The 14,870-nt window shown below is 40.6% G+C and overlaps 1 protein-coding gene across 1 annotated transcript in view; it reads left to right on the top strand.

The window, feature by feature from the left end:
• The window catches only part of MLLT3 (MLLT3 super elongation complex subunit), a gene marked incomplete at its 3' end in the record, with an annotated part of 288,460 nt that overhangs the window by 163,873 nt on the left and 109,717 nt on the right, over positions 1 to 14,870 (top strand). The window contains exon 4 of the mRNA XM_089662671.1: positions 7,489 to 7,632. Within this exon, the coding sequence (XP_089518797.1) occupies positions 7,489 to 7,632 (144 nt within the window). The remainder of the gene's footprint in view (positions 1 to 7,488; positions 7,633 to 14,870) is intronic.

Genomic DNA, 14,870 nt, shown 5'->3' with positions numbered 1-14,870 from the left:
TTGATCACTATTCTGGATTACCTGATCATTGACACATCATTCAGAATAGGAAACACACAGCACACAGACGAAAGTGGGTGGATGGAATCGGTGCTGGCTGTAACTCCCCCATGGGAACACCTATAATTTGGACTTCAGCCTGGGGTAGAACTACTGCTGACTTTTAAAAAACAGCCACTTACCTGTCCCCCCGGTCCCACGGTGTGTCCCCTGCAGCCCATTTAACAGGCTGTCCTGTATTCCAGGAGGCCGGCATCTTCAGTGATAGCGTGCGGCTTCACTGCTGGGTACCCACTGCGCATGCGCGAGTAGCGCTGCACTTCATAAATGGTCCTGTAGTCTTCTGGGACCTGTCAGGTGTCCCAAAAGACTACAGGGAGGAAGAACACTTTCTGATCGGCTAGGCGATTGGACCGGAAGTAGGAGTGCATACCTATGAAATTCGGTTACCCGCTCCCCCCCGCCCCCCCAAAGGTGTCAATCCTTAATGGGGAGCAGTCCTTAATGCGGAACTTCCCCTTTTGGGTGGAGCTCGGCTTTAAGGCTGTGTTCACACTGTTGCGCTGCGGTAATCTGTGTATTAGTGCTCTATTGCCATCCATTCCTAATGACCCTTCATCACACCACAGGGCATAGTCATGTAGTACCATGTGCTGTGGTGCACAATGTTAAAAAAAAACACACTTTTTAGGCACACTTAGCTCACACTTTATAGGTAGTTATAGCAAACAGTTTTGTTTTCTTTTGAGATAAAGATTTAACATACATAAATAAAATATAAAAGAAGTTGCGAGCGCTATGAAACTAAAGCAGCCACAGCATCAAAAAGGATACCAATAAACCTTACAAAACATAAAATATAAAAGATGCGGCGCTATATCACAAGTAATGAAAATATCCAAGATATCAATATAGTGATCATAGGTGACTAATGTGATCCTGAACAGTAAGCAGAGTAACATGCAGTGCAAAAACAGTCTTTGTGGTAATTTCTCTCCTTCAAAGTGCTGATTCCATGCGGTGAACGTGAAAAGGATAAGGCTGTGCACTCACCAGATGCACAGCGTAACTGCGCATTTAGAGATAAATTATCTCTACAAGATCCACTGATAGCTCTTTAAGGTCAGGTCAAACCAGATATTCCTCCACCCGCTGGATGTTGCTGATAATCCACAGTCTCTCTCTAAGATGGCTTTCATCTTCAGAAAGTCCATAGACCGGCTCAATCACAGTCGCCATGGGGATGGTCAATGGGTGGTCAGCAGTTCCTGATCATCAATAGAAGTGTAGGGGGGCTTCCCAGGTCCAGATATGAGTCCAAACAAGGGGGTTCCTACAATTTTGTATCCAGTTGTTTCGGTAAACACATCCTACAGTCTCATAACATTGTATTTGTTATGAGACTGTAGGATGTGTTTACCGAAACAACTGGATGCAAAATTGTAGGAACCCCCTTGTTTGGACTCATATCTGGACCTGGGAAGCCCCCCTACACTTCTATTGATGATCAGGAACTGCTGACCACCCATTGACCATCCCCATGGCGACTGTGATTGAGCCGGTCTATGGACTTTCTGAAGATGAAAGCCATCTTAGAGAGAGACTGTGGATTATCAGCAACATCCAGCGGGTGGAGGAATATCTGGTTTGACCTGACCTTAAAGAGCTATCAGTGGATCTTGTAGAGATAATTTATCTCTAAATGCGCAGTTACGCTGTGCATCTGGTGAGTGCACAGCCTTATCCTTTTCACGTTCACCGCATGGAATCAGCACTTTGAAGGAGAGAAATTACCACAAAGACTGTTTTTGCACTGCATGTTACTCTGCTTACTGTTCAGGATCACATTAGTCACCTATGATCACTATATTGATATCTTGGATATTTTCATTACTTGTGATATAGCGCCGCATCTTTTATTTTTTATACATAAATAAAAGCTGACCATTGTAAGCACCCAGTCAGTGTAAAATGGTTTTTCTCAACTTGCCTCTACATCTGTTGAAAAACGGATGTACTGGCAGGATCATTAGGTGAAAAAAAAGCCAAAAACTAATGCAGACACCACATCTAAGAATTGGTAAGCTGCAATATAATGTTTGCTTTTGGGTTTAATGTTGCACACATAATCATTCTACATGGTGCATGTTAACGTGCCTCAAAAGTGTTAATCCAGCCTAAACTTTTATTATTAGCATGGACATATTTCCTACTGGATGCAGGCTAAACGTCTGATGTATTTCGTTCTTGATTAGGATGGATGCAGCTGCTGATTTTGTTTAGAATCCAAATATCAGCTTTTTTTTGTACTGGAATGCACTTCATGACCAAAAATGAGGTTATGTCTGGTTTTATTAATTTAGTGATGATTAAACTTTTCATCATAGTGTCATCTGTCATATGAATCTATCATCTACAGCTAATTGAGCTTAATGTTTTATAAAGAATGATTAGCAGCTTCTGAATTGCTGTCAGACCTATGTTTCACAAAATGTTTGGAGACGTCAATCAACTTCATAAATGCTCTCTTGATTTTATTGCAACTTAGCTTGTTTTTTGCTTATTTAACATAAAACTAATGCCTTGTATCTTTTTACCTTTGAAATTAAAAAATAAGTTTTTACTTACAGTAAGGAAAATAATTATTTGGTCCCATGCAGGTTTTGTAAGTTTGCCCACTTACAAATTAATGAAGGGTCTATGATTTTTTATCATAGGTGTCTTTTAAATGATAGAGACAGAATATCAACCAAAAATTCAGAAAACAACATGATACAAATGTTATAAATTGAGTTGCAGTTCAGTGAGTAAAATTAATATTTGATCCCCAAGCAAAACATGAGTTAGGAATTGGTGGAGTAATCCTTGATGGCAAGCACAGAGGTAAGACATGTCTTGTAGTTGGTTACCTGGTTTGCACACATTTCAGGAGGAATATTGGTCCATTCTTCTTTACAGATCTTCTCTAAATCCATAAGGTTTCTTGGCTGTTGCATGGCAAGTTGAAGATTCAGCTCCGTCTATAAATTTTCTTTAGGATTAAGGTCTGGAGACTGGCTAGACCACTCCATGACCTTTAACCTCCCTAGCGGTATTCCCGAGTGTAGCTCGGGGTAAAATGTCAGTGCCAAAAGCGGTAACCCCGAGCTACACTTGGGCTTACCATGCGGCGCTGCATAGGGAGTCCCTGCAGAGCTTACCTTGTCCTTCGCTCCCGCGATGTGTCCCCTGCAGCGTCCCCGGCCATCTCCTCTGGCCGATGCCGGCATCCGGCTTCTGTGTTCTGGTCCCTGTGACGTCGGGACGTACGGGCGCCGGCGGCGGGAAATTTGAAAATTTTAAAAAATTTCATTTTTTTCAAAACAAATTTTTTATAGTAAAACATTGCTGTTTCAACCCATTTCACATACATTTTGTCCCTAGTGCTTTGTCCTGTGCCCTGCCTGCATTTTGTCTGTTCTTTCTGCCTGGAAACTGAGAAACATCCATGGCGTCCAAAAAGTGTCCCTTTAGGTCAAAAGCGGTTTTAGATCAGCTAGAGAACAGCGATAGTAAATCAGAACCACTTGCAGAATTGAGTGATGATTCGTGGGGAAATTCGTCATCAGACACTGAAAACGATTTTGCGACTTTTTCGATTTTTCAGTGATGTGCGAACTTGGCGCTATATTTCAAATTTCAGTGTTTTTGGTTTGATTATATTATTGAATTAAATGTATTATTATGATTATATTTTATGATTATTTATTAAATTCTAATTTATGATTTCATGTTTCAAATTTTATCATACCTGGGATGTTTAATAGACTCTTGTTCGGACAGATTTCAGTGAGTTATTCCTAAAAAATTACAGCCTACAATAAAAAAACTACATATTTCCATGCAAAATAATGGTACCGCTTTCAGCACCAAAAATCTGAAATAATCATACCGCTAGGGAGGTTAATGTGCTTCTTCTTGAGCCACTCGTTTGTTGCCTTGGCAGTATGTTTTGGGTCATTGTTCTGCTGGAAGACCCATCCACAACCTATCTTCAGTGTTCTGGAGCGAAGAAGGGTCTCGAATCTAAGATTTTACAATACATGGCCATGTCCAAATGTGGCAAAGTCAGCCTGTACTTTTCGCGGTGAAATAGTCCCAAAGCATAATGTTTCCACCACCGTGCTTAACTGTAGGGATAGTGTTCTTAGGGTCATAGTCAGCATTTTTCTTCCTCCAAACACAGCGAGTCTAGTTAAAGCCAAACATCTCAATTTTGGTCTCATCTGACCACAGCACTTTCTCCCAATCCTTCTCTGAATCATTTAGATGTTCATTGACAATGTTCAGACAGGCCTGTACATGTACCTTCTTGACAAGGGGGACCTTGCGGGCGCAAGATTTCAATCATTGGCGGCGTATTGTGTTACCAATAGTTTGTTTGGCGACTGTGGTCCCAACTGCCTTGAGATCATGCACAGGCTCCTCCCCTCCCATGAAGTTCTGGGGTAATCCCTCACTTTTCTCATGATCATCCTTATCCCATGAGGTGAAATCTTGCATGAAGCTCTAGATCGAGGGCAATTGATGGTTATTTTGTATTTCATTCATTTGCAAATAATCGCTCGAACAGTTGCCTCCTTCTCACCAAGCTTCTTGTTGATGGTCTTGTAGCCCATTCCAGCCTTGTGCAGGTCTACAATCTTGTCCCTGATGCCCTTTGACAGCTCTTTGGTCTTGCCATGATGGTGAATGGAAGAAAAAGATACTGAGGACAGATGTCTTTTATACACCTAACGAGTTGACGTTAGGAGCACCTTCTTAAATTTACAGGACTAATCTGTGTACCATATGAGCACATAGCAAGTCTGTGGGAGCCAGAATTATTGTTGGTTGGTAGGGGATCAAATACTTATTTTACTTACTGAACTGCATCTCAATGTATAACATTTGTGCCATGTGTTTTTTCTGGATTTTTGGTTGATATTCTGTCTCTATCGTTTAAAATATACCTATGATAAAAATAATTGACCATTTCTTTTTAGTGGGAAAACTAACAAAAATCTGCAGGGGATCAAATAATTATTTTCCCCACTGTATTTGCGCTGTGCAAGGATATTGCAGAGAGCAGCCCATTACCTCCTTTTTTGGGGTTCTCTACCTGGCACTCTCTGTTCCTCCTCTTTGTGTGCCCCTAAGTAACCTGCCATGGTGGCACACGTGGATGCACTTCCAAGTCAGGCTGTGTACATAATTTCAAAGTTTTCAAGCTATACATGTAAAACAAATCAGCTTGATATAAGTAAACTGATCAGTGTGCGGTAATGTCTTTAACCTCTGTTACCCTTTATTTGACCCTTTAATATCTTTTGTGAGACCCTCTGGTCGCAGCTATAGCAAAATATTTCCTGCCTAAGTGCTGTGGCTACTGAAAAAAGAATATTTGATGGGCTTATAATATTTAAGGTTTGTTTTATTTCTTTTACAATTTCTTTCTTCTTTGCTGTTTATTCTTTCTCTTTTTGTGCACTTTTTTTCCTCAGATTTTGTGTCTTACAGTGGGGAATATTAACTATTGTGACAGCAGTTATTGGGAAGCTGCAGGGGGCACAAATGTGGCAGCAATTAAATTACTGCCTCTGTCAGTAATCGCTCACAGTCTCGTGTTACATGCTCAGTCTCCAACCACTCCTGTAGCATGACCATAGTCTGACGGCTTTCTGTGGAAATATATACAATGAATAATATGTGGCCAGGGGTGCGTTATGTGCAGAGTTCAGGGGTGTACTGTGTGAAGAGTTCAGGGGTGCACTATGTACAGAGTGCAAAGTTCAGGGGTGCACTGTGTGCAGAGTTCAGGGGTGCACTGTGTGCAGAGTTCAGGGGTGCACTATGTACAGAGTGCAAAGTTCAGGGGTGCACTGTGTGCAGAGTTCAGGGGTGCACTGTGTGCAGAGTTCAGGGGTGCACTGTGTGCAGAGTTCAGGGGTGCACTGTGTGCAGAGTTCAGGGGTGCACTGTGTGCAGAGTTCAGGGGTGCACTGTGTGCAGAGTTCAGGGGTGCACTGTGTACAGAGTGCAGAGTTGAGTTCAGGGGTGCACTACGTATAGAGTGCAGAGTTCAGCCCTCTTCCACAACTGCTTACCTTTTCATCCACCATCAACCTCTGCACAGAACCTCCCCACCACTGGCCTCATCCTCTCCCCCTCTCCTTAAAAGCTCCACCAGCTTCCACTTATTATACTTTTGTTGCCGTATTAAGCCAAAGCACTCAGTTGGCACCAACACCTCCCTGCACACTGTAGGCAGTGCCACCTTTCTCACTTGCAGGGAGATCATCCAGTGGGGGATCGGCCTCTGGGCACCAGGGAAAAAAAGATCACAGAGGGTGCAGCCTACCACACGACCCCTCCCGTCCACTACTGTACTACACCCTGGGCACCTGCGTCTCCCCTGTCCCTGTTCTACACTCAGTGGGATTTGCTAAGAAAATCCAATCTGTGGGAGCCACTGGGAGACAAGCTATCACTGGTAAACACAGAAGCTGGACTTCTATGTTTACAAGTGATAGTGGTGAGTGAGGAACAGAGGGCCTGAGCCAGAAGTGGTGGAACTGAGTTCCACCAAGTTCCTGCTGAAAAAAAGCCCTGGGGGTCACACTTAAGGAGCCCAATAACTGTAAATTGACCACCACTGCTTTAAACACTTTATTCCTAGGTATAATTTGTACAGTGGGACAGCAAAATTTTCTTAATACTTAGGTAGACTATTCCTGCTTTGCAGTATTACACAATAGTTGTGTTGTACTACTGCTCACATAGCATGTCTATAGTTCCAACCCTCTTCTCTCAAATGTTAAAGTGATATTAAAGGCAATTTTTATTTTTTTAAATAACAAATATGCTATACTTACCTGCTCTGTGCAGTGGTTTTGTCCTGAGCAGCCCCAATTCCCCTCTCCTCAGGTCCCCTGCTAGTGCTCCTTTCTCCTTCCTCCTGCCAAGTGCCCCCACAGCAAGCAGCTTGCTATGGGGCACCCAAGCAGGCTCGCTCCCTAGCCGCTGCTCTGTGTATCCATTCACACAAACAGAGCCATGGCTCGGCGCCGCCCCCTCTCTCTGACTCACTGGCTGTGATTGACAGCAGCGGGAGCCATTGGTCTCAGCCAATGAGGAGGGAGAGTCTGCGGAGATCCAAGGCTTTGTGTACATTGCTGGGGTTCATGTACATTTGGTTCAGGTATGTATCAGGGGAGTTGGTGGGCTGCTGCACACAGAAGGTTTTTTACCTTCAGGCATGCATGAAGGTAAAAAAGCTTGCGCCTTTACAACCACTTTAAATGGGGGATGAAATGTCTGCAGTGAAACACAGAGCTGTCTCTAGTGGTTACGATTTATGTACATTCTTTTTTTTTATGAATCACTGAATCATCTAAAACACAAATCAGAAAAGACAAATTAAAAAATATACTTTCTTCCTGACTATGTTTTTGCCTTATTTTCTTGTAGGAAGAACCTAAGAAAGTGCGATTTGACTACGACTTGTTTCTGCACCTTGAAGGTCATCCGCCTGTAAACCACCTACGCTGTGAAAAACTCACCTTTAACAACCCCACTGAGGAGTTTAGAAGGAAATTGCTTAAAGCCGGAGGGGTGAGCCTTGTAGTTATGTTACCTTATACAATACATCGCATTCATAACATCCCAAATTAAGATGTGATGTACAGAACAGGACAGTGCAGCTTATTTGATGCATTATAGTAAGTGAAAAATCTATGTTTAATCTATCTTAATGCTTGTCTCTATAATGTTGATTTTAAGACTGTGGAATATCCTTTAAAAGAAGTATCTTTACCACTTGCCCTCCAGAAGATTTTACACCCTTCATGACCAGGGCATTTTTTTTTGCTATTCTGCACTGTGCTGCTTTAACTGAGAATTGTCACTGTCATGCAACACTGTACATAAATTAAATTTATATAATTTTTTCAACACAAATAGAGCATTCACTCCACTGAGTTTTTAATTTTTTTATGATATAAACGAAAAAGAAAATTTTGAAAACATTTTTTTTTACTTTCTGCTATAAAACATATGCAATAAAAAAATTTAACACATTTTTTTTTCCCATGAATTTAGACCAAAATGTATTCTGGTAAAAAATGTCAATAAATATATTATTTGGTTTGCGTGAAAGTTAGGAATCATGTACACGGGGCGTTTGGAAAACTCTTCTGGAAGATGGAAACTGACTACTGGAGAATGCAGGTTAAAAAACGTCAGTTTCGCCGCATTTGCATACCGCGTTTATGCGCGTTTGCTTTCAGAAGCGTTTTTAAAAGATAACCTCAGGAGACCTTCCCAAATGCCCAGAATGCACTGAAAAATAGTAGATAATTAACTATTTCAGACGTTTTGAGAGAAATAGAGAGAGCAGAAGCAGACAGAGCAGTATGTGTTGAGATGACCTGTCTTTTCTGGTTGTATTCACTATGGGTCCCATCATGAGCATAATGCAGCAAGTTCTACCATTTTTTCCTTCACGCGAAACCTGGAACTGACTGCGCTGGTGTACTGGGTCCATTTGAATACATGGAAAATACATGGACAGCATCTGGATATGGAACAGTTAAAAAACGCTTCTAAACGCAAACACTTATAAACACGGTTAGCTGCGTTTACAAGCATTTGGCATTTGAAATGCCGGTAAAATCTACTCCTGAATGCAAGTTTGGTGCGTTCAAAAAAAAGACTGTAAGCTCAACTGCCTGTAAACAACATAGTGTACATGGGCACATAGGAAAACATTAGGGAGAGTTCAGGGGCTGCTGAAAAAAAACGCTGAACAGCTCCTGAACATCAGTTTAGCAGATGCAGTGTACATGAGCCCTTATAGTGTCTACAAACTATGGTATAGATACTGATATTTATTTTTTTTTAATACTAGTAATGGCGGTGATCAACACTTTATAGTTGTACTGTGATAATGTGGTGGGAATCTAACACTTACTGACTCTGGCTGGGGGGTACACTAACTGACACTGACATCAATAGTGTTAACTCCTTCCCAGCCAGTGTCCTGAATACAGTGACAGTATATAGTATTAGCCCAGATCACTGTATTAATGACACTGGCTGGGAAGGAGTTAACATCTACGGGAAATCAAGGGGTTAGTGTATATGAGTTGTGAATATGTTCTGGGAGACAATCCTTTTGGTTCCTGAATATTTTTCTAGGTCTCAATACTAATTCATTTGGATAGAATCTAGCCTTGTGTGTTTTTTATTACAAATTTGTAGGACCGTATAACCCAGAAGGTTATAGTGAGAAGGTATAAAAGGAGCCAAAATTCCTCCACTAAACCAGAGTGGAGTACAGTAGAACTTTTTTTTTTTTAACATATCCACTTCAGCTCTGGAAGATTTTATCCCCTTCATGACCTGGACATTTTTTTCTATTTAGCACTGCACTACTTTAACTTGTAATTGTGCAGTCATGCAAAAGTGTACTCAAATTAAATTTATATCATTTTTTTTCACACAAATAAAGCATTCTTTTCTTGTATTTGATCACCACTGGGTTTTAATTTTTTATTATATAAACAAAAAAACATTTGTTTACTTTCAGTTATAAAACATATGAAAAAAATTTGTGCTGCATGTCTTTGGTAAGAAAAAAAAAAAGAAGCCCAATAAGTATATATTAATTGGTTTGTGTGATAGTTATATCATCTACAAATGATGGTATATATACTGGAATTTTTATTTATATTTTTTAATACTAGTAATGGCAGTAATCAGCGACACTGGCTGGGAAGGGGTTTGCTGTATGCCTAACAATGTTTACTGTGTGTAATGTGTGCTGTTTTTACTAAGCACTGTGCCAGTTTTTATTCCCCTGCTTTGCACATTGCAGCTGTCAGTAGAGAGCTCTGTGTTGTTTGCCAACACAGCGCCCTATTCTGTCATTCACTCAGCCAATCAGCAGGTCCCAGCCATAAATCATTGTCTGGGACATGCTGATTGTCTTCTGCTGTAGCAAATGACAGGACAGCCAGGGCGGTGGGCGCGCGCCCCCTACTCGAAAATGGCAGATCATGTACGTGATCTGACACAGGAGTACCGCCAGTCGGCAAGCCAATATTTTAAGGACAGGAGCATTATGTCTCATTTCTGGATAGTGGAGAGAACAATGCAAATTATTAATTTCTTTCCCTAATGGCCAACTGCACATTCAGAACTCCTGGTGTATAGTGCCTAATGTGATAGAGCCATTTATTCAAAGAAAAAATAAAACAGTGGTTCTGTATATGCAGTTGCATTGTGCTAAAAAATGCATGGCTTCACCCACTATTCTAAAGTGGGGAATAATCCTCTTATTTTTGCAATGTGATAAAATTAGATATGTGAATACCTTTTATTAAAAGAAGGTTCTACTGCCCTATGTTTAAATCTACATTTTTTTAAAATTGATTGACTTGATAAAAAAAATGTATATTACTTTGTTATACAATTAATCAAATGGAAGCATATTAATGCAGTTGGGGATTTATTATCGCCGTGTGTCAGGGCTGAAATATGGAATAACATGCCATAATTATTAAAAGCTTTGAAACACCTTTGTTGAAAGAAGGCCTAATAAGCCAGCCTGGGAAACTAGCCATACACCAGTAGAAATTCATTCAATTGTTCTTCAAATTGTTCTTTAGAGCATTTGATAGTGCCATTATGGAATCAAACTTTTTTTTTTTTTTTTTTAAACCCTGAAAAATTTCTTTTAATTATCATAAATGTTTTGAATTCTACTATCGATTTCAGGATGCACATGCACATTACAATAATTATGACTTTTTCTGAACAAATACCCAATCCAAAATTGTGCGTGTTTGAAAAAAAAAAAATTCATTCCTTCTCCTTTGATTTTCCCTGACACAACAATTGAAAACAATTGCTGGTTTGAACCCATTAACTTTGAAAAGAAAGAAATTAACATTCTGAAAGCTGATTTATTTCATGCAAAATTGTACTGGTGTATGGTCGGCTTAAAGTACTATTAAACCCTCAGCATTTCTTTAGCTTAACATACTGAGCACAATAAAATAAATAATCCCCTGTAAACTATTTGTTAAAATTCATAACCAGCCCTTGAAGTTTACAATGTTCAGTGCTGCTGGTGACTCCTTTCTCTGCTGCTTCTCTGAACGTCTGCTTATCACAGAAAAGAGTTAAAAGTGGACAGTGCAGTCTTCAGGCAGTCTGTTAGTTTGGAGAAGGGAGAGTGCAGGAGGATGGAGGAGCAGGGGAGTGCCTTGCCATCTTTCACACGTGGGCTGTGTGCTTCTACTGATACACATCGTATAGGGAGACACAACTCTAGTCAGTCCTGTGCAGGGGCGGACTGACCATTTGGGAACTTGGGCACTGCCCGAGGGCCGGGGTACCTTTCATAGGCTTTTTTGGGTGTGGTTTGAGTGTGGGCAAGGACACAGGGGCCCCATGATCCCCTTTTGCCTGGGGGCCCCATGAGTTGTCAGTCCGCCCCTGGCCCTGTGCTGTTTTTCTATTACATTTACAAGCAACCAGCCAGAGGTCAAGCCACATATTTGTTTAGCTTACGAGCTTAATCCTGTAAATAAGCTTTTCAGTTGTCATATGGACCCACTCTGTAATGGCCAGCTGCCATTCATCATCTTTGGATGCCTCAGAATTCTGCAAGAGCTATTTGATGGAGGTTAAGGAAAAAAGAAAGCTGGGAGAGAAATACAGGGGTTGCCATCAATGGCCTCTTTCCAAGGATACTGATTGCCTGAATCTTCATTACTTTCAAGGTGAGCCATTGGAGTAACATGAAAGGCAAACAAATGGAGAGTCAACACTGGCATCTTCTTTATACAGGTTTCCTTTTAGAAAAAAGATAGATTCTGATTTTCGACGTAAGAAAAAATGGGAGCATGCTTTGCAATTGGTAATGATGGTGGAAATCATTCTAACTATATCGTTATAACTGTACCTAAACTTCAAACAATCATCAAGGAAGAATTCCAGCGATGGATATTTTTTACATCGTTCCATGGGTCCAGCTTGGGCCAATGCAACTATAAATATACCATACCTGTTGGGTTCGTCTAGGTACTGGAGATCACTCTAACAGACAACGCTACTCCCATGATCTCAACTTGCTTCTGGTTCATGTGCGGAGTGGCTGCCCTAATGCGTTCTGAACACAGGAAGTTGGCCATTCCGCATGGGTGCCATTCTGAGAATGCTTTGTATTTTCTCAGTGAATGCAAAACATTTTGTGATTGGACGAGGTAAAGAGGGTTGCATCACCACCCTGCTTCTGCACCTCATCCAACCAGAGAATACTTTGCAAACTTTGGGAAAATGCAAAGCATTCTCTGAATGGCGCCGTGCTGAATAGCTGACCTCCTGTGTTCACAATACGGCAGGCCAGCTGCTCGGCACAGAACTCGGAAAATAGTGAATGACTGGAGTTGCTATTTGCAGTGATTTCCAGCTTCTACAGGGATCCCACAGGTAGGGTATATACATAGTTTGGTCTAAGCAGGACCAATGCAGCTATTTTTAAAATGCCATACCTGGAATTCTTCTTTAGGGTCCATGCACACTTGCTTAAAAAAAAAACACAGAGTTTAGCATTTTGCCTAATGTTATCCTATGTGTCCATGCACATTAAGTAGTTTAGAGGCATATTTTAAGCTCAGAATTTAGAAGCAGAAAAAACCTTTCTGTTTTTCATTTTTGAAAATAACTTTAAATGCCTCTAAACACTCTTAAATGCTAGTACAAAAAACACTCAAAATTAGCCTTTTTTTTCCTGCCTAGAGCACTGCTGTTTTTTTAAGCCAGTGTGCATGGACCTTGGTTCTGTAGTTCCCAGCAGCTGGGAATGTCTCTGGATAAACCTTTTGACTAGAGGAGCTCTCTTCCATTCCTATAAAAAAAAGCACATCGGCTGATGGCCATTAGCATTGCTATTTTAATTCAACTAAATTATATTGATGTTATAAATCAACTATTACCTTGGCCAGGAGCAGTAAGGAGATCTTCTTATCGAAATGTCTCTGAGGGCCTCGTTGACATGCAATAAAATGGGCTCTTAGTGCAGCATGCAGTGATAAGCTGAGTGTTTGCTGTTTGTAAAGGGACAGGTGAGCAAACACAAGATGCTTTTTCAGAAAGTGTCCAATACAAAGTACACGGGAGCTGCTGCATTTTTCCATTAGTCTTTCGGTTAATGTTTCTCTGTAAAGGAAATGAGCTGCTATGTGCTTTACATAATGGGTCACCTTGTTGTGTGTGCTGATGAAACTTCACATTAAAATGAAAGGAAAGATTAACGGAGCCATATTAAGGGACTTGGGGACTCATGAAGACATTGGACTGGTACAAATCATGTGGGGCTATGAAATAAAGTAGAAAGCAATATATGAAGTTCAGATCTGTCCTCAATAAACTATATATCATCTTTTGTAATATTTATTGCAGTAGTACCACACTATGAATTCTATGACTAGTGTGACAAATCAGATTTCATTTGCTTATGGATGTATATTTCAAAGTGACTACAGGTTTATATAGACACAGTACACTCAACCTGTCTGTGGATCATTTTCTTCCTTCCATATAAAGCATAGGTTTTAGAGAAACAGAACTACATAAACCAAGATTAATGTGTCATTTCTTTTAGAAGACATTCTGCAGCGACATAATCTTTTATGCTGTAGCAATGGCGTTATAGTTTCTCCCAGGTGATATAACTGGCTTACATTTGGAATTAATTAATTAATTAAACATGAGTCAGTATAGTGATAAAAAGGTATACTTGCGTTGGTGTTCCAATTTTGCACCTGATTATTACACAGGCTTAGCGCAATGTTTTTATGGAATAGACAGCTGATTATGTATATATGACAAAAAGTCATATATCCATGATCATCGGTCTCTTCCAGTGCTAGGACTGTGTAATAATCAGGTGTAGATTTAGAACAAGCGCAAAAGTTACATGTTTTTGAGTACGTGTATAAATGTGTAGCCCTCTTTGGGGGCCGGGGGGGTTTAAGAAATGTAGAAGTATTGGATTGATAATGAAGTCAACACAGGACAGGGCCTCTGGGAAGCATTCCATTCCATGGAAATTAACCAGTAAGGCTACATTTACACCAGTGATTTAGGCTAGTGTGAATCTTCTGATTCCTGCTGCATCTCAGAGCATCTAGGTGAGCTCTCTGCACAGCCAGCAATTACCTGCAGAGAGCCATGAATAGCTGTGGCTGCTGGCGGCCTGTCATTATAGTGAAACAGAGCCAGCGTTGGCACCTGTCTGCTCAGAGCCACAGCAAGAATCAGAAGATTCCGGCTGCTACAATTTGCACTGACCTTAATCACCGATGTGAATGTAGCCTATTTAACCAAAATAATTGGGAGCAAAGGAACTATTGCAACTAGTATATAACATTACCATAAGTGTACAGATGCACACAAGTGTGTAGATAATACAAGATTTATATAAGAATTGAATAATAACCGTACAAACATTCAATGTACAAACAGCAAGGGGCCAGATAGGAGTCCTGGTGCAATTGTGGTATATATCATTATTTATAACAACACCTCCAGATGAATATTGCAGAAAAGTCCCCTGAGGGCCACTAAGGATGATGCAACGTCTTTGTGTCGAAGACCTGAAGACAAGATCTGTGGTGTTGAGGACCCTAGCCATTACCCAACAAGCCTGGAATACAGTTTTAGTTATCTGGTACTGTGCATGTAAGATAGTAATAGGATAGAGATATTCTGGTTGTCACGAAGATTCAACAATATACTCAAGAAGCTATGGCCAGCTGTAGTTTAAATGTTAGAAAATAGAA

The sequence above is a fragment of the Staurois parvus genome, unplaced genomic scaffold, assembly GCF_062004578.1.
Source record: "Staurois parvus isolate SC_StPar_1 unplaced genomic scaffold, SC_StPar_1.0 ptg001518l, whole genome shotgun sequence".
NCBI lineage: Eukaryota > Metazoa > Chordata > Amphibia > Anura > Ranidae > Staurois > Staurois parvus.
Note: the sequence above shows the minus strand (reverse complement) of the source record. Positions and strands in the feature narration are given on the sequence as shown.